The sequence below is a fragment of the Pelodiscus sinensis genome, chromosome 31, assembly GCF_052426305.1.
Source record: "Pelodiscus sinensis isolate ZL-2025 chromosome 31, ASM5242630v1, whole genome shotgun sequence".
Classification (NCBI taxonomy): Eukaryota; Metazoa; Chordata; order Testudines; family Trionychidae; genus Pelodiscus; species Pelodiscus sinensis.
In genome coordinates, this window is record NC_143082.1 from 9,099,217 (window position 1) to 9,123,802 (window position 24,586).

At 51.6% G+C, this 24,586-nt stretch overlaps 1 protein-coding gene across 1 annotated transcript; it reads right to left on the reverse strand.

Annotated features, from left to right (window-relative positions):
* Positions 1 to 923: 923 nt before the first annotated feature.
* NEUROD4 (neuronal differentiation 4) lies at positions 924 to 23,306 on the reverse strand. The gene is made up of 2 exons (XM_075902086.2): positions 21,962 to 23,306; positions 924 to 3,462 (listed from the first exon to the last, which is right to left on the reverse strand). Exon 2 carries the CDS (start codon positions 3,451 to 3,453, stop codon positions 2,461 to 2,463), a length of 993 nt encoding a protein of 330 aa, XP_075758201.2. The 5' UTR covers positions 3,454 to 3,462; positions 21,962 to 23,306; the 3' UTR covers positions 924 to 2,460.
* Positions 23,307 to 24,586: the final 1,280 nt, after the last annotated feature.

A 24,586-nucleotide genomic window follows, 5' to 3' on the forward strand; every position in this document is an offset into this window, starting at 1 on the left:
GGAGCTGGGAGGACGTTCGATGCATTGGGAGCTGGGAGGACGTTTGATGCTTTGGGAGCTGGGAGGACGTTCGATGCATTGGGATTGGGAGCTGGGAGGACGTTCGATGCATTGGATCCTGGGAGGACGTTCGATGCATTGGGAGCTGGGAGGACGTTCGATGCTTTGGGAGCTGGGAGGACGTTTGATGCATTGGGCGCTGGGAGGACGTTCGATGCATTGGGTGCTGGGAGGACGTTCGATGCTTTGGGAGCTGGGAGGACGTTCGATGCATTGGGAGTTGGGAGGACGTCCGATGCTTTGGGAGCTGGGAGGACATTCGATGCTTTGGGCGCTGGTAGGACGTTTGATGCTTTGAGAGCTGGGAGGACGTTTGATGCTTTGGGCGCTGGGAGGATGTTTGATGCTTTGGGAGCTGGGAGGACGTTTGATGCTTTGGGAGCTGGGAGGATGTTTGATGCATTAGGAGTTGGGAGGACGTTCGATGCATCGGGAGCTGGGAGGACGTTAGACGCTTTGGGCGCTGGGAGGACGTTCGATGCATTGGGATTTGGGAAGACGTTTAATGCATTGGGAGCTGGGAGGACGTTCAATGCTTTGGGCGCTGGGAGGACGTTCGATGCATTGGGAGCTGGGAGGATGTTTGATGCTTTGGGCGCTGGGAGGACGTTTGATGCTTTGGGAGCTGGGAGGACGTTTGATGCTTTGGGCGCTGGGAGAACGTTCGATGCTTTGGGCGTTGGGAGGACGTTTGATGCTTTGGGCGCTGGGAGGACGTTTGATGCTTTGGGCGCTGGGAGGACGTTTGATGCTTTGGGCGCTGGGAGGACGTTTGATGCATTGGGAGCTGGGAGGACGTTCGATGCATCGGGAGCTGGGAGGACGTTAGACGCTTTGGGCGCTGGGAGGACGTCCGGTGCACTGGGCACTGGGAGGACGTCCGGTGCACTGGGAGCTGGGAGGACGTCCGATGCTTTGGGCGCTGGTGGACGTCCGATGCATTGGGAGCTGGGAGGACGTCCGATGCTTTGGGCGCTGGGAGGACGTTCGATGCTTTGGGAGCTGGGAGGACGTCCGATGCTTTGGGCACTGGGAGGATGTCCGATGCATTGGGAGCTGGGAGGACGTCCGATGCTTTGGGCGCTGGGAGGACGTTTGATGCTTTGGGCGCTGGGAGGACGTTTGATGCTTTGGGCGCTGGGAGGACGTCCAATGCATTGGGTGCTGGGAGGACGTCCGATGCTTTGGGCGCTGGGAGGACGTCCAATGCATTGGGTGCTGGGAGGACGTCCGATGCTTTGGGCGCTGGGAGGACGTCCTATGCTTTGGGCACTGGGAGGACGTCCGATGCTTTGGGCGCTGGGAGGATGTTTGATGCTTTGGGAGCTGGGAGGACGTTCGATGCTTTGGGCGCTGGGAGGACGTCCGATGCTTTGGGCGCTGGGAGGACGTTTGATGCTTTGGGAGCTGGCTGGGAGAACCCCTCACTACATATGTCTCTTTGCATGGTTAGTTTAGTGCTGTTTGTAACTGGTTCTGATCATCTCTACCTTCCCCAGACAGTAAAGTTGCTCCTGGACCTGAGAGACCCCAAGGGAAAAGCTGAGCTGCCTGTCCCAGGAGTATAGTCCGTGCGGTGCTCAACAGAGCCTGCGTGCTGCCTTCAGAACGGGGTTAGTAATCACGTGGGGTGGGATTGCTCAGGATGGTGTCTGGGTGCCAAGGCAGGGGTTGATGCCAAGACACCCCAGAGAAGGAGCTGACGGGAGCCCTGTTTGGCAAGAGACACAGGTTTGTCCAGTGGCTAGTGCACTGGAAGAGATGGAGATTTTTGCCATATCTTCTTCGGGTTCCAGGTTGTGTGTCTCGTGCTTGGCTGATGTTCCTTTGGGAGCGGTTTTGAAACGATGACTCGACTGCCTCTGTTCATGGCTGTTTCTTTTACCAGTTCCCAATGTCAGAATTCCACAACCAGGTCTCTCCCAGATGGATCGGCAGTTTGGATTCAATTGCTTGGGACAGAGGCCTGGTGAGGAGCCGCTGTTCCGTTCCAGGACTGCATGTACCTGGAACCAACGCAGCGCCCCGAATTCTGCAGACAGCTTGAACTACTCTGCTGGCTCCTGCCCCCACTGCTGTGTCTCTCGGGGTGTTGGCCGAGGGGGGTGTTCCATTTAAAAGCACAAGTGATCAGTCCAGTACGTACTTGGCTGGCAATAAACGAAGGAGCCAATCTTGGGGAAAATGTAGAAACCAGCAAATAAACAACTGTCGAGAGTGTGGAAAGGGCCAGCAGAGGTTTTCTTAGAGGTGTCTCAAGGAGACTGGTCCAGAGGTCTTTCACATGGCTTTGGAGAAGTGATGTCCCCATCCCAGCCGTGGGCACTCCAGAAACATCTACACTGAATGGCTGCATGTCTCTTGGTTCTGAACGTTGATGTCTAGCTGTCCGCCTTCCCCTCATTCATTAAATATGGTGTTGAGCTGGGGCCCAACCACATGGTGCGGGTAGGACTCATAGCTCATGTCCATGGGGAGCTCGTAGCGGGGCACTGTGCTTTGGAAATGAGAGGGGTGCCCATGAGCTCCACTCAGGCTCACGGAAGGGTAGTGGGCCATGATGGTGTAGGACTTCTCCAGGTCTGGACACCCATCCTGCTTCAAGGAGAAGTTCCCACTGATGCTCAGGGGAGGCGTCAGGGGCCCTTCATAGGGTGGAGTGGTGCAGTCCGGGGGGTGGCTCCCAAAGGAAGGATCCACCAAACTTTTGAAGGTGGGAGGCTTTAGATGTAAGAGGTGAGTTTCCATGTTCCCATAGGGGGGGCTTGGCAGTCCCGGAGATTGGTAGTTGAAGGTATGGCTGGGTACAGCAGAGTCACACACCGAGGACTTCTCTTCATGCTTCTCCAGGAAGAGAGACTGAGGCCCCAGTTGCAGACAGCCGGCAACTAGGTTACTGGTTGGCTGTGACAAACCTTTGCAAAGCATCTCCACGAAGCCCTTCCCTTCTGGGGTCTGCCCCGTTTCCAGCACCTCCGACAGAGCCCATATGTAATTCCTGGCGAGCCTCAGTGTCTCAATCTTGGACAGCTTCTGTGTCTTGGAGTAACAAGGCATCACCCGCCTCAGATTATCCAGAGCATCGTTCAGCCCATGCATCCGAGTGCGCTCCCTGGCATTGGCCTTGACCCGCCGGGCCCGGAACCGTTCCAGCCGCGCCTTGGTCATTTTCTTCTTCTTTGGCCCTCTTCTCTTAGGCTTCTCTCCATCCTCTTCCTCCTCTTCCTCCTCAATGCTGTCATGCTCGTCATTAAAGCTGGCCACCATTCCATAGGGGGCTTGTCTGCTGTCCTCCTCCTTCATTTCATCCTGGGAGCTCAGGGCTTCCTCCATCCATGACTGGGAGGTGACCAGCTCGGACATCTCTTTGGATTTGGCATATGTCTTGGTCATTCCTGATTTCTGCAACAAAGAAACCAGTGGGTATTAATAAGTCCCAGGCCAAGGACTCACTCTTCACTTCACATGCTTCAGAAATTGAATGCAAAGTCACCTCCCAAGACTACAGCACAAATCCATAGTTCATAGGCAGTATCTATCCCTCTATCTGTCTTTCTGTCTATGTGCCTACAGTATCTATCTATCTATCATCAATTTTTATTGCATGCCCATCGCTGTGGTGTCTGAGCACCATGCACATAGCTTTCAGTGACAATGATTCCTGCTAGCTTTGATGAGCTTTTCCCAGGCCAGGGAATCCCTAGATAAGGAGCTGTATTTTGGGAGCAATAGCCCCCAAGTGCTGTGCACTCTTTCATAAGAATGGCCATACTGGGTCAGACCAAAAGTTCATCTAGCCCAGTATCCTGTCTGCCAACTGTGGCCAATGCCAAAAACCCCAGAAGAAGTGAACAGAACAGGCAATCATCAAGTGGTCCCTCCCCTGTCACCCATTCCCAGCCTCTGACAAACAGAGGCTTGGGACACCATTCCTATCCACCCTGGCTAATAGCCAGGGCTCGACAAACCGCAGCAAAATCCACTTGCCAGCCCTGCACCATGCATGCGCCAGACCGGCACTGCGCATGTGCGCACCACCGGTGAACGGGGCGACCGGCTGAAATCTACTCACCATGGGCAAGTAGATATATGGATTTGTCGAGCCCTGCTAATAGCCATTGACGGACCTAGCCTCCATGAATTTATCTAGCTCTTTTTTGAACCCTGATAAAGTCCTGATTTTCACAACATCCTCTGGCAAGGAGTTCCACAGGTTGACTGTGCGCTGTGTGAAGAAATACTTCTCTATGTTTGTTTTAAACCTGCTACCTAGTCCCTTCCCCTGCCATGCTGCATGGGTGGGGTTTAATGGGTGAGCACAATGCTCCTTATGAACAGTTGTGTGCCCAGCCTCTGGAGTCAATCCCCTCTGAGGGTATGTCTACACTACCCCGCTAGTTCGAACTAGCAGGGGTAATGTAGTCATCCGCAATTGCAAATGAAGCCCGGGATTTGAATTTCCCAGGCTTCATTTGCATAAAGCCGGCCGGCACCATTTTTAAATGCCGGCTAGTTCGAACCCTGTGCCGCGCGGCTACACGCGGCACGGAGTAGCTAGTTCGGATTAGGCTTCCTAATCTGAACTAGCTGTACTCCTCATTCCACGAGGAATAACGGGGCTGCCGACAAAGGGCTTTGATGTCGACAGGGGGAACGTCCAGACTAGCGCGCGAGCCGACAAACAGCTGATCAGCTGTTTGTCGGCTCAGCACGGCAGCCATGTAAATGTAAATGAAGCTGCGATCATTTAAATTGCGGCTTCATTTGCCTTTGCCTATGTGTCTAATCTACATGCCTCTGCCGACAGAGGCATGTAGTCTAGACACAGCCAGTGAGAGCTTGTCTCTCTGAGTACAGGCGAAGAGCCTCCTGCTGCTTGTGCACATCTGCCCTTCAGGTCTCCTGGGGTGTGTCTAGACTACATGCCTCCGTCGACGGAGGCATGTAGATTAGCCAGATCGGCAGAGGGAAATGAAGCCGCGATTAAAATAATCGCGGCTTCATTTAAATTTAAATGGCTGCCCCGCTCTGCCGATCAGCTGTTTGTCGGCAGATCGGGGCAGTCTGGACGCGACGCGCCGACAAAGAAGCCTTTCTTGATCGGCACAGGTATGCCTCGTGAAACCAGGTTTACCTGTGCCGATCAAGAAAGGCTTCTTTGTCGGCGCGTCGCGTCCAGACTGCCCCGATCTGCCGACAAACAGCTGATCGGCAGAGCGGGGCAGCCATTTAAATTTAAATGAAGCCGCGATTATTTTAATCGCGGCTTCATTTCCCTCTGCCGATCTGGCTAATCTACATGCCTCCGTCGACGGAGGCATGTAGTCTAGACGTATCCCTGGATTCCAGTGACTGAGTTTTATGGATTTGTTTTACTCCCTTAAATGTCACTGTGAGTATTTGGAGTCTGAATTCAATCAGCTCCATGAGGCTCAGGCCCTGCACTGCCTGGCACATGGATGGATTCGTCTCATTGCTTCATGGCCAGTTGGAAAGCAAAAACAATGGGCGCGATGCTCTTCTTTGTGCTGGGAGTATGGGGGCGGAGGGAGAGCTCCTGCAGAACTGGGGTCATGGAAGCCTGCAGGGTGCACAGAGGTGCTGACTCAGCCCTTTTGGGGAGGGGACTGCACCTTCCCTGCTCCGCCATCTTCCCAATCTACCCGCAAATGTCCTGTGACTCATTGGGGTTCCACAGAGCATGGGGCCCTCCTGCTTTCCTGTGCTACCGACTCAGGGAACAGGGGTCCTGACTGGCTGGGAGAGGGCTCCCAACATAGAAAGGCTGAGAATTACTGAGCTAAGGAAAGGCTAAATAGTATGTGGTGTCTCTGCACTGTAGTGTGTGTTTGGGGGGGGGGGGTGAGTGTTTGTGTGTATACACATTGGAATGTGTGTGTGTGTGTGTGTGTGTGTTTGTGCCCTGGAGTGTGTGTGTGTATGAGTGTGTGTGTGTGTGTGTGTGAGTATGAGTGTGTGTGTGCATACGTGTGTTTGTGTGTGCATTCTTTCTGCCTGGCTGTGGAACTGTGACACTCTTTGGAACATGGGCCCCATGCGCTAGCTCAGACTCCCACGGCCTCTGAGCTCCTGCAGCTCCGGCTGGCTGTGGCTGGGATGGTCACTCCCCAGCGCTCTGGAAGCCAGGCTCCTGCTGCACATGTGGCTGGAGTGTTCCCAGGCAGCACTAAGCTCTGATTCAAGTCATGGGGTTTGGGCTCCATCGCAACGCACAGTAAAGCCAGGTTTGAAAGCTGGCGCCAGGGCCATGCAGTGTGGGGTTGCTGTGCAAGCCACTGGTCTAGCTGGACAAAGCCCCTGCGTCAGTGCCACAGAAATGCCACCCAGGCTTCTTTTGCAGGATGATTGGCCACAATGAAAGAGCTGGGGGGTCAGGGAGGAGATCTCAGGAGGAGGCGCCTCCTGAATATGCAGCCCTGGGATGTCTGTCTGTCTGTCTGTCTCAGTGCATGGCCAGATCAGGGGCAGGTCCTCACTCGCCCAGGCAGTGCCAGGGAGAAGCACTGAGCAGACGGTGCCCCACTGATGGACAAGAGGAAGGCAGGTTTGGTGCATCAGACACAGGCCTTGAACTCAGGAGAGCTGTGTTCAGTCCCTGGCTCTGTCACAGACTCCCTGAACGACCTCAGGTGGGTCACTTAATCTGTCTGTGCCTCAGTTCAGTTTTCCATCTGGAAAACGGGGACAATGGCAGTCCCTTTGTCTGTGTACATGGTACGTTCCCTGGGCAAGGTCTGCCATTCCCATGGATCTGTGCAGGGCCAGCCTCAGTTGGGCCTGGGCATGGCCGGGGCATGTAGGTGCTCCTGTATCATATAAATGAACATGTCAAACCAAATGGATCGGATGGGCACGGTAGATCTCAACCTGAGCCTTTGAGACACCCTGGTTCTCCCGCCATGGTCGCCAACCTGCCATCTGATCTGTGGCAGGAGGAATGTTCCTTTGGGAGCCCCCAGGATGCCTGGCATGCACTGAGTTGTTTCAGTTCTTGCAGATCATTTTAAAGCAGGCATTGTGAAACCTGGTCTCGGTGGGAGACAGGGCAGAGCTCTCTGTAAGCTGCTCTGCTTTTTATTTCTCTGCCTTAGCTCCTGTAACCTGAGCTTGTTTGCCTGGAACTTCGTTTACCTCCGCTGCATAATTAATGCAGTCACACTACACAAAACAGCCCTGGTTTCATGTTAATCAGTCTCCCGAATCCTGTCAGCTCAACTGACTCATTTAATAAAGCTTAACATGTAAGCCGCTTTATTGAAAGTGTGCCACCCAAGCAAGGGGTCCCCAGGCCACACCACCCATCCATCCCATGTGGAAAATCCTGCATTTAATATGCATGATGGGGCTTGGGTAGTGGATTAGGGTGTTAATTGCGCAAACATCCGTCGCATCCAGCAAGGCCAGGTGGGCACCAATTAGCAGCAGCAAGAGGAAGAAGTCGCAGGATGTTTTCCCTCGGAAACCAACGTGGGCAAACATGACAGGAAAGATTTTAGAGCCGGGTCTTTGGAGGCAGCCAAGCCTCGAGGGGGCATGTCTCTCTCTGCGCTCCGGCGCAGCCAGGGACTGATCCCTCCCCGGGCGTAAGGAGAGGCAGGTTCTGTCTTGCTCTAATCTATACTGCAGTGGGCACAAATGGATTGTCCTAGCCACAGCTATCCCTGCGAGGGGGACCCGCAGCTGAGCCCTTGGGACAGCTCTCCAGCCCTGTGGCACCAGGCGCTGCTGTTATCTCACCAAGCTACTGGCCATTGCCCTGTCAGTATCAACTAGCGCTCCCAGAAAGTGCAGCTCCAACCCTCCATGAGCTGTGCTGAGCAGGCTGCCACTGACTGGGCTCCCCTCTCTCAGGGAGCCAAGGCTGGAAGCCAAAGCTAGACAAACTGAGACTCTAAAGGAGGCACCTTTGGTTTAACAGGGCAGGTAACTAGCCATGGAACAATTGGCCCAGGATGATTCTCCATCGTCCTGGCAGGTTTTCTAAAAGTTTTTCAACCAGGCAGGGCAGGACTCTGGCCTGTGACACCAGAGCTCAGCTCCCATTCTCACCTGAGAATTGGTCAATAATGTTCTTGTGCCGAAGCCGCAATGGGATTTAGTGGCTGGTCACTCCTTGGCTACGTCTAGACTGGCATGATTTTCCGGAAATGCTTTTAATGGAAAAGTTTTCCGTTAAAAGCATTTTTGGAAAAGAGCATCTAGATTGGCAGGACGCTTTTCTGCAAAAGCACTTTTTGCGGAAAAGCGTCCATGCCAATCTAGACGTGCTTTTGCGCAAAAAAGCTCCGATTGCCATTTTCGCGATTGGGGCTTTTTTGCGCAAAACAAATCTGAGCTGTCTACACTGGCCCTTTTTCACAAAAGTTTTGCGCAAAAGGGACTTTTGCCCGAACGGGAGCAGCACAGTATTTCTGCAAAAACACTGACAATCCGTGCGCTGTGCGGAAATGAGATCGTCAGTGCTTTTGCGGAAATTCAAGCGGCCAGTGTAGACAGCTGGCAAGGTTTTCTGGAAAAGTGGCTGATTTTCTGGAAAAACTGGCCCTTGAGTTTAACGGGGCTCTCAGAAACTGCAAAGGGGCACGACTAACTTGCCAGCATTGCTCAGTTTGACAGGAACGCAGGAAAGTGAACAGTGCAGATGGAGTAGGATCAGGGAAGTGCTAGGAACCCACAGCTGCAGGGTCTGCGGGCAGGTGGGGGGGGTAGGTGTCTCCTGAATGCTATTTCCACTATTCGCAGAGTGTGTGCACATGTGTCAGAGAGACTCAGGGAGAGAAAGAAGGAGAAATGCCCAGCCCCACAAGACTTGAGCATGCAATGCTTTATCACAGAGATGATGGCCATTCGTATAGCAACGTTCAGGCTGAAAGTTGAAAGGTCTCAGTGCCCTTTAAAAACAGAGCAAACTAAAACTAATGCTTCACTGGAATCACTTTATTCTCCCCTGAAATGCAGCCACCTTTAGGGCTGTGTCTGCACTACAAAGAAAACTCAGAAAAAGACACGCAAACTGCAAACCTCGGTTGGCAGATTTTTTTCCACTTTTCTGCCAAAAGAGGGTTTCCCAACATTTGACCCGCCTACATGGGACCAAATGTCAGGGAAAAAAGTGCCTATTTCAGAACATCCCTTCTTCCTCGTAGAACAAGGTTTATAGGGATGCCAAAAAAAGGGTCTGCTTTTCTGATTTTTTTTTTTTTTTTTTGGAAAAGCAGATGCGTTCCTTGGACATGACAGAGCTTTTCCGGGATACCTCCAGGAAAAGCTCTGTAGTGCAGACATAGCCTTGGATGGCATACAGAGGCTATTAAAGGATGCATCTACATAGCAAAGTTATTTTGGAATAAAGGCCGTTATTCCGAAATAACTATGTGAGTGTCTACACAGCAATAGTGTTATTTTGAAATTTTTTCGAAATAACAGGAGGCTTATTCTGAAATCTGTAAACCTCATTCTAAGAGGAATAATGCATCTTCTGAAAGAGTTATTTCAAAATAGGGGCGGTGGAGACATGGCAGCTGCAGTTATTTTGAAATAAGCATTTCAGAAGATATCTTCCAGAATAACTTATTTCAAAATGAATGTGGAGTGTAGACGTAGCCAAATAGTGCACAGAAACACGGCATAATGATCTGCAGCAGGATAAGGAAGGGAGACTCCCATCTCTAGCTGACAATTCAGGAAGAATGTGATCTGGCTCCTGAGTTAGAATTTGGGGAGGACACCCTAACGCTAGCAAAACATGCTCTGTTGACTTTAAAGTCTACAAATGGGCAGCTCCTCTAATATCCCTAACCCAAAGAACCTCTCAGAACATGGGGTCCCTAGGAATAAGAGCATAAGAACGGCCACACTGGGTCAGACCAAAGGTCCATCTAGCCCAGTGTCCTGTCTGCCGACAGTGGCCAATGCCAAGTGCTCCAGAGGCAATGAACAGAACAGGCAATCATCAAGTGATCCCGTCCCTGTTGCCCATTCCCAGCTTCTGACAGACAGAGGCTGACAAACACCATCCCTTCCCATCCTGGCTAATAGCCACTGATGGCCTGATCCTCTATCAACTTTTTTAACCCTGTTATAGTCCTGTCCTTCACAACATCACCTGGCAAGGAGTTCCACAGGTTGGCTGCGTGTTGTGTGAAGAAATACTTTCTTTTGTTTCTTTTAAACCTGCTGCCTCTTCATTTCAGTGGGTGACCCCTGATCACACTGGGGTTTGGACTCAGTACTCAGGGTGTGAGTCTGCAACTCTGGCTTTTGCTGAGTCCTGTAGATGCCAACAGCTGTTGAGCTCCGTGTGGCTAATGATGGGATCCAGAGCTCCTCAGCAGGACAGGCTGTGCACCATGAGAAGGAAGGGAATGAACAGCACCTCTCCCAGGAACACACACAGGGGCTTTGTTGGCCTTGCACTTACAAACCCAGCTGATTTGATCAACGAGCTGCAGGATCTTATCACCAGCTAGTACCTGCGGCAGCTCAGACCAGGGCAGGGGTGTCATGAAAAAGCCAGAAAGCAAACAGGTTTGTTAATTGGACCTTTTACATTTCCCCCATTTTCAGTGAAATATTCAATGTGAATCGCTTTTCCAAAATGAAATGAAGATTTTTGTTTCATTTTAAACCATTTTGGTTTGAATTTTCAGGGATTTTCCCCCTTTCCTCACTTTTTTATATTTTTCCCTTTTCTTTTCAATAGAAAAATGGGGGACAAAAGGGGTAAAAGATTTAACAATTGAGCAGAATTTATTGCAAAGGCTGGGAGGCTGAGCCTGGGTGTCTGGGTTAATACACATTTGGGAGAGACACCGAGAATCTCACATCACAGCGCAGGGGGACCCCGGGTCACAGAGCAGACAGCACCCCCACTACGCCACAGTTACATCTTGCTCGCCAGAAGAGCCCATTATTACACACTTGTTCCCCACATTGCTACTTTTAGACTGTGATCCAGTCACCCCAGACTGTCTCTTTCTTAGGCTTACTAGACAGAGCTCCTTGAGTCTTCCACTTGAACGTGGGATTTCTAATCATCCCCAAGGGCTCTGCTCTGCGCCTTCACTTCACCAATATCCTTCTTGATGGGGGGCACTAGAGCCAGACACAGCAGTCACACCAGAGCCAGGTGCGCAGGTACAATAAACCTCGCTGCTCCTACTTGAGAGTCCCCTGTTTATGCCTACTGGGATCACGTTCACCTTTCAGCCACAGTGGCACCCTGAGAGCTCATGCCCAATCGATTGTCCACGAGAGCCCCCAAATCTTCAGAGCCACTGCTGCTCCAGAGTGAGTCCCCACCCTGGAAGCAGGGCCTAGAGCCTTTCTTTCTAGCTGGGTACACTCACTGCGCTGTATCCAAACGGATATTGTTTGCTTGTACCCAGTGATGATTTTGTTTTCTTCCAAGTCATGATAAAGATGTTAGCTGAGAGCCAAGAGCCAATCCCTGTAGGACCCCACTGGAAACAGACCTCCCTGATGACAATTTTCTATTTACAGATGCATCTTGAGACCTACCCAGTTTTCAATCTATTTAAGGTGCCATTTACATTTTACATTGTTCTAATATTGTAACCAAAAGAACTGCTTCATCAAGTCAGATGCTTTTACCAGAACCTAAATATATTTTACATCAACACTGATACTGTTATCAACCAAACTTGTAATCTCATTTTAAAAAGCTACCAACTTCGTCTGCCAGGATCTATTCTCCAGAAACCCAAGCTGATGGGCATCAATGGCATAAGAATATAAGAACAGCCATACTGCGTCAGACCAAAGGTCTATCTAGCCCAGTATCCTGTCTCCCAGCTGTGGCCAATGCCAGATGCCCTTGAGGGAGTGAACAGAACAGGGAATCTTCAAGCAATCTCTCTCCCGTCTCCCATTCTCGGCTTCTGATAGAGACTAGGGACACCATTCCTACACATCCTGGACCTAACCTCCATGCATTTATCGAGTTATTTCCTGAACCCTGTTAATGTCTTTGTCTTCACAACCTCCTCTGGCAAGGAGTTCCACTAACAAGGAGTTCCATGTGCCGTGTGAAGAAAAACTTATTTTTGCTTGTTTTAAACCTGCTACCTATTAATTTCATTTGGTGACCCCTAGTTCTTATGTTATGGGAACAAGTAAATAACTTTCCTTATTCACTTTCTCCAAACGAGTCATGATTTTATAGACTCTATCATACCCCCCCACCCCCGCCCTTAGGCTGTGTCTAGACTCCATCGATGGAGCTATGTAGATTAGGTTTGTAGGCAACGGCAAATGAAGCCACGATTTAAATAATCGCGGCTTCATTTAAATTTACATGGCTGCCGTGCTGAGCTGACAAAGAGCTGATCAGCTGTTTGTCCGCTCAGCGCGCTAGTCTGGACGCTCCCCTGCCGACATTAAAGCCCTTTGTCGGCAGCCCCGGTAAACCTCATCCCACGAGGAATAACAGGGCTGCCGACAAAGGGCTTTGATGTCGGCAGGGGAGCGTCCAGACTAGCACGCTGAGTGGACAAACAGCTGATCAGCTGTTTGTCGGCTCAGCGCGGCAGCCATGTAAATTTAAATGAAGCCGCGATCATTTAAATCGCGGCTTCATTTGCCTTTGCCCAATAAACAAATCTACATGGCTCCGTCGACGGAGCCATGTATTGTAGACATACCCTTAGTCTCCTCTTTTCTAAGATGAAAAGTCCCAGTCTTTTTAATCTCTCTTCATATGGGACACACTCCAAACTCCTAATCATTTTTGTTGCCCTTTTTTGAACCTTTTCCAATGTCAATATATCTTTTTTGAGATGGGGCAACCATACCTGTATGCAGTATTCAAGATGTGGGCATACCATGGTTTTATATAGAGTCAGTAAGATATTCTCTGTCTTATTTTCTATCCCTTTTTAAATGATTCCTAACTTTCTATTTGCTTTTTTGACTGCCGCTGCTCATTGAGTGGATGTTTTACAGAGAACTATTCACAATGACTCCAAGATCTCTCTCTTCAGTAGTTGTAGCTAAACTAGTCCTCATCATACTGTAAGTATAGCTGGGGTTATTGTTTCCAATGTGCATTACTTTACCTTTATCAACATTAAATTTCATTTGCCATTTTGTTGCCCAATCACCTAGTTTTGTGAGATCTTTGTGAAGCTCTTTACAGTCTGCTTTGGTCTTAACTATCTTGAGCAGTTTAATATCTCCCAATTTTGACACCTCACTGTTTACCCCTTTCTCCAGATCATTTATAAATAGGTTGAATAGGATCGGTCCTAGTATAGACCCTTGGGGGACACCTCTCTCCATTCTGAAAACTTACCATTTATTCCTACCCTTTGTTTCCTGTCTTTTAACCAGTTATCAATCCATGACAGGACCTTCCCTCTTATCCCATGACAACTTACTTTACTTAAGAGCCTTTGGTGAGGAAACTTGTCAAAGGCTTTCTGGAAATCTAACTACACTATATCTACTGGATCCCCCTTGTCCACATGATTGTTGACCCTCCTCAAAGAATTCTAGTAGATTATAAAGACATGATTTCCCTTTACAGAAACCATGTTGACTTTTCCCACAACAAATTAGGTTATTCTATGGGTGCATCTAGACTGGCAAAAACTTGCCGGCTGTCTACACTGGCTGCTTGAATTTGCACAAGAGCACTGACTTTGTAATGTACAAAATCAGTGCTTCTTGCACAAATACTTTCACGATCCCGCTCAGGAAAAAGCCCTCTTGCGCAAGAATACTTGCGCAAGAGGGCCAGTGTAGACAGGGAAGAACTGTTTTGTGCAAAAAAGCCCCGATCGCCGTTTTCGCAATCGGGGCTTTTTTGCGCAAAACAAATCTGAGCTGTCTACACTGGCCCTTTTGCGCAAAAGCTTTTGCGCAAAAGGACTTTTGCCCGAACGGGAGCAGCATGGCATTTCCGCAAGAAGCACTGATTTCTTACATGAGATTGTCAGTGTTCTTGCGGAAATTCAAGTGGCCAATGTAGACACAGCCTTAGAGTGTATGGCTAGCTGCTCTTCAAACTCCTTTTTGGCTTTTCTTATTATATTTTTACACTTAATTTGCCAGAGTTTATACTCCTTTCTATTTTCCTCACTAAGATTTAACTTTCACTTTTAAAATGATGCCTTTTTATCTCTCACTACTTCTTTTACTTGGTTGTTAAGCCCTGGTGACACTTTTTTGGTTCTTTTTTGGCATTACCCTCCTTTAGGTCACTATTCATTGCATCCCGTATCAGCTGCTCCAGTACCCTGCCCAGAGTTGATGTCTGGCTGACAGGTCTATAATTGCCTGGGTCATCCTGTTTACCCTTTTTGAAAACTAGCCCAGTATTAGCTTTCTTCTACTCTTCTGGAATGTCCCCAGTTTTGAGGCTCTGTCCCTGGCTCACCTGCTCTCTCTGTGACCTTTCTCACATCACTTGGCCTCTTTGGCCCGCTGCTCTCTCATCTGTGGCTTTGTCTCACAGATGGCTGAAAGGATCAGTGTAGTGAAGACTGTGAGGTGCTGAGACATCGGGGTGGTGGGGAGGGAGGCAGCAGGCTAGTGCCCTTCCTGTGGAAATACTGAGGGGGCTCTGTCCCTGCACAAAATTGGGCATGGCCCAGGGTGGGGTAGAGGTGAGAATGGGACTCAGAATTGGGACTTGACAGGGCTGAAACAGGCCTAGGAGCAGGCAGGAACCCTGGGGCTTCTCCTTTCCAGCCTGGAGCTGCTTAGAGTGGTCTTCCTTCTTCACCTGCCTGCCAGGCAGTGAAGGGGGGCACCTAAGCTCAACCTCCTAGGAGGGCAGGATTGGAAATCCCTGTGGTAGGGGATGCTGCCCACTGTGAATCAGCACAATAAGGACTTTTAAAAATATATTAAGAACAAAAGGAATCCGGAAAATGGCATTAGTGCATTACTAGATGAAAAGGGAAAATTCTCAATAACAATACAGAAATAGCAGAAGTGTTCAATAAATATTCCTGTTCTGTATTCAGGGAAAAACAGATAATGTAGTGTCACTTTATGATTGTGATAACATTTCCTCCATCCCACTAGTATATCAGGAGGCTGTTAAAAGCTGCTTCTAAATTAATTTAAAATCAGCAGGTCTAGCTAACTTGAATCCAAGAGTTCTAAAAGAGTTGGCTGGGGATCTTGCTGGACTATTAGGCTATGTCTAGACTACATCCCTCTTTCAAAAGAGGGATGTAAATGAGCCCAATCGAAAGTGCAAATGAAGCATGGATTTAAATATCCCGTGCTTCATTTGCATATTTGCGTCCAATAACTTTTTTCAAAAAAGGTATTTTGAAAGTGATACTACAGTCTAGACATAGTTATTTTGGGGGGAAAACCCTTTTTCAAAAGAACCTGTATTCCTCATTTTTTTTCAGGAGTATGGGTTCTTTTGAAAAAGGTTTTTTTTTAAAGAACCGCATCTAGACTGTGGTTTCACTTTCAAAATACCCTTTTTAGAAACAGCGATAGGACACAAATATGCAAATTAAGTGCGGGATATTTAAATCCATGCTTCATTTCAGTAGGGCTCATTTACATCTAGATGAGCCCTTAATGTTGAATTTCAATAAGTCTTGGAACATCAGGGAAGTTACAAAGGACTGAAAGAAAACTACTGTTATGATAGTATATTTTAAAAGGGTAAACAGATTGACCAGTAATTATGGCCTATTAATCTGATATCTTTTTTGGTGAGATTACAAGTTTGGGAGGTAAAGATAATAGTGTTGTTGGAACTGACTTGAACTTCTGTAAGGCTTTGCCTTCGTACTGCACAAAATTTTGATGAAGCAGTGACTGAAAATAATTTGGGGGTGATGGTGGATAATCAGCTGAACATGAGGTAGATCCCAGTACAATGGGGTGGCCAAAAGGACTAATGCAATTCTTGGATGCCTGAACAGGGGAATCTCAAGTAGGAGTAGAAGGTTCTTCTACCTTTGTAATGGGCACTAGTGTGACCACTGCTGGAATCCTGTGTCTACCTTTGGCATCCATAATTCAAAAAGGGCAGTGATAAATTGAAGAGAGGTCAGAGAAGAGCCAAGAGAATGATCAAAGAATTAGAAAAGCTGCCTTATAGACCACAGGAGCACAAGCTATTTAACTTAAGAATGAGAAAGTTAAGGGGTGACTTGATCAGTCTACAAGTACCTGTTAGGCCCCTGCATGAGGAGCAAACATTTAATATTTAATGGGATCTTTGGTCTAGCAGGGAAAGATCTCACATGATTCAGTGGCTGGAAGCTGAAGCTAACCCAATTCAGACAGGAAGTAAAGCATGAATTGTTCACAGGGTGCATAATCAACCACTGGAACAATTTGCAGAGGGTTGTGATGGACTCTCCATCGCTGACTAGTTTAATATTGAGAATTCTGTTTCTAAAAGTTCTGATCTTGGAGCTCGTCTCTGGCAAGGTCCGGCTGGAGGATCACAACAATCTCATCTGGCCATGGAATGTGTGAATCTAGGAATCCCTGCCCAGTGTCCCAGTGGGGCGCTAGGGGACATTGTGCTTCTGCAAGGGTCATCTCTAGGGACTGATTCAAAGCCAAGCTCCCAGAGTCTGTGGTCAGTAAATATCGCAGAAGGAAGAGGCAGCTGGAAACCTGGGTTAGCAATGGTGCCTGCTTACACCACCTAGTCTACTGCCAAAGGGGCCACAGTACTGGCCAGGATCTGGACCATGGATTCCTCCATCCCACCACCTGGATCAGAACCCATTTCCACTGCAGTTGGGAACCAGGCCAGCTCATCTGCCCTCCTCCCCACTCTTGGCCTGTGTGTTGAAGTTTCTGGGAAAATGTATTTCAGTGTTTACCCACCCTGATAGGTAAGAAGCTTTTCCTAATGTCCAACCGAAACCTCCCTTGCTGCAGTTTAAGCCCATTGCTTCTTGTCCTATCCCTAGAGGCCAAGGAGAACAATTTTTCTCTCTCTTCCTTGTAATACCCTTTTAGGCCCTTGAAAGCTGCTGTCATGTCCCAGCTCGGTCTTCCGTTTTCCAAACTGAACAACCTCTTTTAAACCCGTACAGCTGCAATGGCAGAAGTGCAGTCACCGGTGGAATGGGATCAGAATCAGGCCCCAGTCAGCAGCAGAGCAGGCGCTGTGCTTAGCTCCAGGTCCCTGCCTCAAACTTACAAAAACCACCCAGCCAGAACCCCAAAGCAGTCATGCACCAGCTCTGACCCCCTTCCCACTGGCGCCAGATCCTGCAGCTCTCTGTGCTCAGTGCCCTGAAAACCCCACCCCTAGTGCTGGAAATGCAGATGAGGGGAGGGATCAGCGCTTCTCCTGCTCTGACTGCGACAGCCTGCACACAGCTGTCTGGGAGGCAGAAAGAGTCCAGAAAGCAGCTGGGTTTTTATCCACCACAGCCAGCCCCCCATGCTTGCACACCCACACCCAAACAGCCACACACATACTCAGCTGTGCATGTGAACATGCATGTACACAGAAACACTCACAGCACACGCATGGGCACACTAACGCGTACACGTGCTCATACGTACATGTGCACACATACAAGGGATGCATGTACACACATAGGCACAGATGTACACACACATTACTGCAATCTGCAATAAGTAAAGTTTCAGTGCGGGGTCACAGCTCAGCACTTCAGCTGGGAGAAATCCTCCTTGGGAAACTGAGGCTAAAGGGTCAGAAAGGGACGTGAATCAGAGTCACTCTTGCACTAGGACACAGGGGCATGAATCACTAACAGGCAGCAGCCAGGGCACCATTTAGGAAGGGAGAGGGGGCTGATGCCCCCCATACCAGGGCACTGCTTGCTCTACTTCCCCTTCCCTCACTGTCAGGGAGCAAGAGGAAAGCACCCAGCTTGGGTCACTTACACCTCGGCCCCTCGTCTCTCCGGCCAGGGATGCTGAACTAGCCCATGGTCCAGCAGCAGCACTCAGAGCCAGCAGCTGGGTGCACTTGGTTACAGAGATGGGAGACAGTGCCTGGCATGAGAAACGCCCAGATCTCAGGAGTGGGAAGAGGGTGCACCCAGCACAGTCAGGCCCCGAGTTTGAGTTTAGGCCTCTTGGTGCTGCCAGCACACCAACAAGAGAAACCAGAAGAAATCCATGAATTGCTTGAGGGGGCGGGGGGAGGGGAAGACCCAGACAGCAGAGTCAGTTACTGCAATCGCAGTAATTTGCATATTCAGACACCGGGAGTTGATAAACCAAGAGACCCAAAGTCATGTCAATGGAAATCAGGTCATGAAACTGGGCAGGCCCTTCAGGGTCTGTGCTACTGCCCTTATGGAAAAATTACAAGACGCAAATAACATGTGCGACCCTCCCTGACTGAGTCCAGACCTTTGTTCCCCTCTAAAGCTTAGACCACCTCAGAGGTGCAAAGCTACTACGTCTGCCGGCTAGAGAAGCTGCTCCTCTAGCACAAGCAGAGGAAGCTGGGGTGTTAGCCTTGAAGAGACACTTACCCTGAGCAGAGAGACACAAGCTCCATGCTAAAAAGAGCGGTCTGGATGGGGCAGTTGGCAGGGGCTTGGGCTGAGACCGGACCCGGGGTTTGCAGGGCCTTGGGCGCAGGTGGCTCACCAAGGCTACCACAACAACCACGTGGCTATTTTCAGTTTGCCAGTCCAGGCAGAACTAGCCAGTTGTCTCCCCAGGTCAGCTTCCAGCTGCACTGAAGGCAGACCCCATGACAAAGGCTTACAGCCCACTCAAAGGCCCTAGCTGACGGCTGTTATAGGAAACATTCAAGTGCCAGAGCTAGCTGGGACGCTGCTTTGGTGGGGTGCTGGTCCCTTTCCCCAACGATGTGCCCAAATCACAAAGCCTTCTACTCTCTCCTGGGTTGCAGCCCCCTACACGCCACTGGGACCAGCAGTTCCCTGGGGTGAGTCCCAGTACACATCAGAGGCTGCTCTGGGGCAGCCCGACTTAGCAGCCTGGTGCTGGGGGAATAGCAACAGGGGTCATGGTGACTTCTGCTGCCCCTGAGGCTCAGATGTTTCCTTACCCAGGCACCGAGACTCAACTTCCCTCCAGCAGGGTCCCCCCGCCCTGACCAGCTCTCCAGGAAGATCCGTGCCTGGAAACATTCTCTCTTCCCTGGTGTTAAATGCCTGTCACTCACATACACAGCCTCCCCGAGCAAAGCTAATTAGTTACTCTTGCCTTACTCAGGCCATTGGGGGCGGGTGGGGAGTAGGGACCATGCAGTACTCCCAGGAGCTCACGTTTCAGTGTTTCTCTTTGGTGGACCCCATCAGCTGAGTGCACTGCGCTGCGGGAGGAGAGCCAGTGACCCCGTGGTGTGTTTTGCAAGAGCAGGGCAGTTAATTCCAGTGTCCTGACTAAATCCCAAGCTAGGTAATTCCATTCTCCCCCACCTAAACCCCTCCACAGCTCCAGTGGCACATGCCAGTCTGCTGTACGTCCTCACTAAGCCCTTGTACAGTGTTGCTGTGCCCTGTTCAGGAGACACTGCTCCCCCCAGAGGTGGGTCCCTCCCAGTGGCTACCTGCTTGTGAATGAAAAGTGCATAGGCACTGGAAATGCAAACAGGCCAAGTGCCAGCAGGACAGTTGGGCCAACCCCTCGGAGCCTCTGGGGGCCTCTGCTCATGATGTGGTCAAGGACCATTCCCCCCAAAGGCTCTTAGCAGCCCGTGGAGCTCAGCTGCTCGGTGCTTTTGCCAGCGATGAGCCAGAGATCCCTCGGCCGATTCCTCTGCACTTTCAAGCCCCACCAATGCCATGTTCTGCTGTCAACCCTGAATGCCCCTGGCTGGCATCTGCGCTGGCTCCTGCCTAGGTCATTTCAGCTGCCCCAGGCTGCCTGTCCCCCACTTGCTCACTTGGGGCAGCTGTTTACTACATTGCAAACTTCTCCCCGAAATGGGAAGAGCCAGGGAAGTGAGGGAGCAGGGCCCAGGGGTCGGCTGGAGTATCCAGAGGAGGGTTTCAGGAGCCAGGCAGTGCGGTGCAAGCCAGGCAGGGTCCGCCGGGCACGGGCGGTAGGAATCCTCTTCTAAAGTGGTTGGTGTTCATCAGTGTTTGGTACCAGCTGGGAGCTTTTAGAATTCTCGAGCGGCTGGAACATGAGGGCGGGAGGGAGAGAGGGAGAGAAGGGCGGAGGAAAGAAGAAAGAAGGGAGAGAGGGAGAGAGGGAGGAAAATCTCCTGGCCCGGGGGCCTCTAGCACTTTGTGTCCCTCCCCAGCTCTCTCAGCAAACGCCAAGGGCAGGAAAACGCTTCCCGCGGCGCCGCCCGGCACAAGGCGGAGCGGAGACCTCGGGGAAATGCCCCGTTCACTCATCCGCCCGCTTCTGGCGTTGCTGGCCCGCGACACGGAGCCACAAGCCAGCGGGAACTTCGCTCGGCCGGGGCAAAATTTCCGAGTCACAAACTCTCACCGCGGCCGCGGGGGCCCGTAGGCGGCAGCAGGAGCTCGCAGTCGGGCCCAACCACTCCCGCCCCACAGACCACGCTGCCCGCGGGGCCTAACGCGGCCCGGGCCACAGGGCTCCGCAGCTGTCGGTGACTCGGGGCTTCTCGCCTCCGGCGGGGGAGCTCTGGGGAAGGATGAATTAATTGTGGGCTCGCCGGGGCTCCCTGCTCGCAGACAGCCCCGGCCCCACGCCCCCGGCCCGGCTCCGGGCTTCAACTCGGCGGTCAAGTGGTTCCGAAGCGCTGCCCCATTTCTGCCTCGTCCGAGAGCGTCTGTTATTCAGCAAGCCCGGAGTCTGCTTTGGACCCGCAACTCACCCCGCACATCCCAGCCACGGGACCCGCAACTCACCCAGCTCCCAGCCACGGGACCCGCAACCCACCCCGCCACATCCCAGCTCCCAGCCACGGGACCGCAACTCACCCAGCTCCCAGCCACGGGACCCGCAACCCACCCAGCTCCCAGACAAGGGACCCGCAACTCACCCCGCCACATCCCAGCTCCCAGCCACGGGACCGCAACTCACCTCGCACATTCCAGCCACGGGACCCGCAACCCACCCAGCTCCCAGCCACGGGACCGCAACTCACCTCGCACATCCCAGCCAACGGGACCCGCAACCCACCCAGATCCCAGACAAGGGACCGCAACTCACTCCGCACATCTCAGCCACGGGACCCGCAACTCACCCCGTACATCCCAGCCACGGGACCTGCAACCCACTCAGCTCCCAGCCACGGGACCCGCAACTCAACCCGCATATCCCAGCCACGGGACCCGCAACCCACCCAACTCTCAGCCACGGGACCCGCAACTCACCCCGCACATCCCAGCCACGGGACCCGCAACTCAACCCGCATATCCCAGCCACGGGACCCGCAACTCAACCCGCATATCCCAGCCACGGGACCCGCAACTCACCCCGCACATCCCAGCCACGGGACCCGCAACTCAACCCGCATATCCCAGCCACGGGACCCCGCAACTCACCCCGCTCCCAGCCACGGGACCCGCAACTCAACCCGCATATCCCAGCCACGGGACCCGCAACTCACCCCGCTCCCAGCCACGGGACCCGCAACTCAACCCGCATATCCCAGCCACGGGACCCGCAACTCACCCCGCACATCCCAGCCACGGGACCCGCAACTCAACCCGCATATCCCAGCCACGGGACCCGCAACTCACCCCGCATATCCCAGCCACGGGACCCGCAACTCACCCCGCACATCCCAGCCACGGGACCCGCAACTCACCCCGCTCCCAGCCACGGGACCACAACTCACCCCGCTCCCAGCCACGGGACCCGCAACTCACCCCGCAATCCCAGCTGGCAGTTTGAAATCCCGCCCGGGGTATTTGCTTTCCCGGAGACCAAAGGGCCCGCTCGGCCGCCCAGTGCCGCCAGCGCGCCGCGGCCGCAGCCTCACCTGCAGGAGCGCAGAGCGGGCCGCTGGCCGAGCCGCCGCCGCCCCCGAGCGAGTCCTCGCCGGCGCCGCTCTCAGAGGCCGGTCGCCATGCCGCTCCGCCCGCCCGCGGGTTCAGCACCAGGGCTCTGGCCAGCTCCGCCCGAGCCCCCAGCCTGCCCGCGCCTGGCCCCGCCCGGCCCGAGCGAGGCTGGGCTGCGCCTTCTCGGCCCCTTTCCGGACCACGCTCCCCTCGGGCAGCTCCCGGCTCTGCGCGGTGAGCCGGGGCCGCGGCAGTTTTGAAAGATTCCCCGGAGCAATTTCTGCACCACTGCTCTGCCTGGGACTCCTCCCCTTTCCGAGGGGCCGCGGTAAGCTGGGGCTGGCAGGCTCCTCCTGCTGGCGGGCCGGCCCTCCCAGCGCTCCTGCGGCCGGCTCCGAGACTTCCCAGGCGGGACCTTGTACCCTGCCAGCACCGAGTACAGCACCGAGCACCCGGCCCCGCCTGGGCTGCTAGCACCGACCAGCGTCCCCAGAGCAGCCTAGAAGGGACCAAAGCCCTTCAGTGCCACGGGCTTTCCAATTGACTCACCTCCTAAGTGCCTAAGTCCCTTTTGAAAAAGGTGCCTGTCATTGCCACGCTTTTGAAGAAGGTCTTGTATCTCTAGAATCAGAAGGCCCTTCTAAGTTCTGGATTGATTTATCTGTGGCATGTGCCATGTTAATGCAGTTTAGTTGTAGTAGTACATGAGAACATAAGAACCCAAGAACGGTACTGGGTCAGACCAAAGGTCCATCTAGCCCAGTATCCTGTCTTCCAACAGTGGCCAATGCCAGGTGCCCAAGGTTATGTCTATACTACAGGGAATGCATCTACTCTTCCAAAAAAAATTTCCTAAGAGCAGACGCACTTTTTTGGCATCCCTGTAAACCTCGTTTTATGAGGAAGAAAAGTTGTTCTGAACATGGATTTTTTCCTGACATTTGGCCCAATGTAGATGGGCCAAATGTTGGAAAATCCTCTTCTGAAAAAAGACGCAGAAAAAATGCAAATTACGGTTTGCAATAAGCATGGCTTTTTCCGGAAGAACAGTGTAGTGTAGACATAGCCTCAGCAGGAGTGAACAGAACAAGCAATCATCAAGTGATCCCTCCCCTGTCACCCGCTCCCAGCTTCTAACAAACAAAGGCTAGGGACACCAGCTCTGCCCATCCTGACTAATAGCCATTGATGGACCTAACCTCCATGACTTTATCTAGCTCTTTTTTGAACCCTTTTAAAATCCTGGTCTTCACAACATCCTCTGGCAAGGAGTTCCACAGGATGACTGTGTGTTGTGTGAAGAAATATTTTCTTTTGTTTGTTTTAAACCTGCTACATGTGAATTTCATTTTGGTGACCCTGAATTCATATGTTATGGGAACAAATAAATAACTTTTCCTTATTCACTTTCTCCAAATGAGTCATGATTTTATAGACCTCTATCATATCCCCCCTTGTCTCCTCTTTTCTAAGATGAAATGTCTCAATCTTTTTAATCTCTACTGCTGCTGCTACATTCAAGAGTAATTTTCAATTTGCATAGCACAGGGGATCCCTGGATTAATACGTGCTTGAGCCAGAATGGATTTTACCAAAAGAGACAACCACCCTGGATTGAAAGGCTCCAAGTGATGAGCAACCCTGTCCCTTGGTCCGTTGTTCCAGGAGCTAATTAAACCCACCCTGTGTCTGTCTTGCAAACTCTTTTGAGCACAGACCACATCATCTAGCACCTCCAACTCGAAAATCATGATTTGGGCCTAAGCAAGTGTGAGTTGAGTTTGAAAAGAACCATAAATGTGGGATTGTTTCTACAATCATTTGCCTGCCGGGTGGTCACGATCCAGTCACATTGCCAGAGCGGCCTCTTCAACCAAAAGGGCAAGAAACTTCCTTCCCTATTCAGCTGAGTTCTCAGGGGATCACTTGACTCCCAGAGCTGGGGCTTTAAGAAATGCTCCAATTATCATACAACTTGTAACACTCACAGGAGTGGATAACACGGTTCTCCCCTTATGTCTGTGCAGCACCTGGCACCTTGACCTCAGCCAGGGTCTGTGCAGCACTTGGTACAACAGAGTCCTGATCTTAGTTAAGTTTTGTGCAACCCTGGGTACTGCAGGGTCCCACTTTCAGTTGGGCACTGAAAGTCCTCATCATCTCTATTTCCCTGTGAATGGGAATGCTCAGATTTTCTCCCAGACAGGCCTGGAGCCCCCATCCTTTAGGTCAGTGTCAGCAAGGGCCCTGAGAGGCTCACGGCCTCTGGTATTACCACTGTGCTGGCTGCTGGCTGGTTTCCTTGGCAGCACACAGAGCTCACTTCTTTGAGAGATCCCCTGCCTACGCCAAACCTGAGGCCACTGCACAGTAATTTGGGGCACACACACTCATTTCCTTGGGAGCCTGGGATTACAGGGAATACTAATTAATTCATTAATGGATTGACATCTAAGGTTCCACCTCTGGGCTTGGCTGCTCTGGGAACTCAGGGAACAGATTGCAGCCAATAAATCTGCCTGTTGCCACAGTCCCCCCAGCTCCGTATCGAATATCGCCCTCTCCCTTCCTGGCAGATGGTTCCAACAGGTTTGGACTCCTGCCTC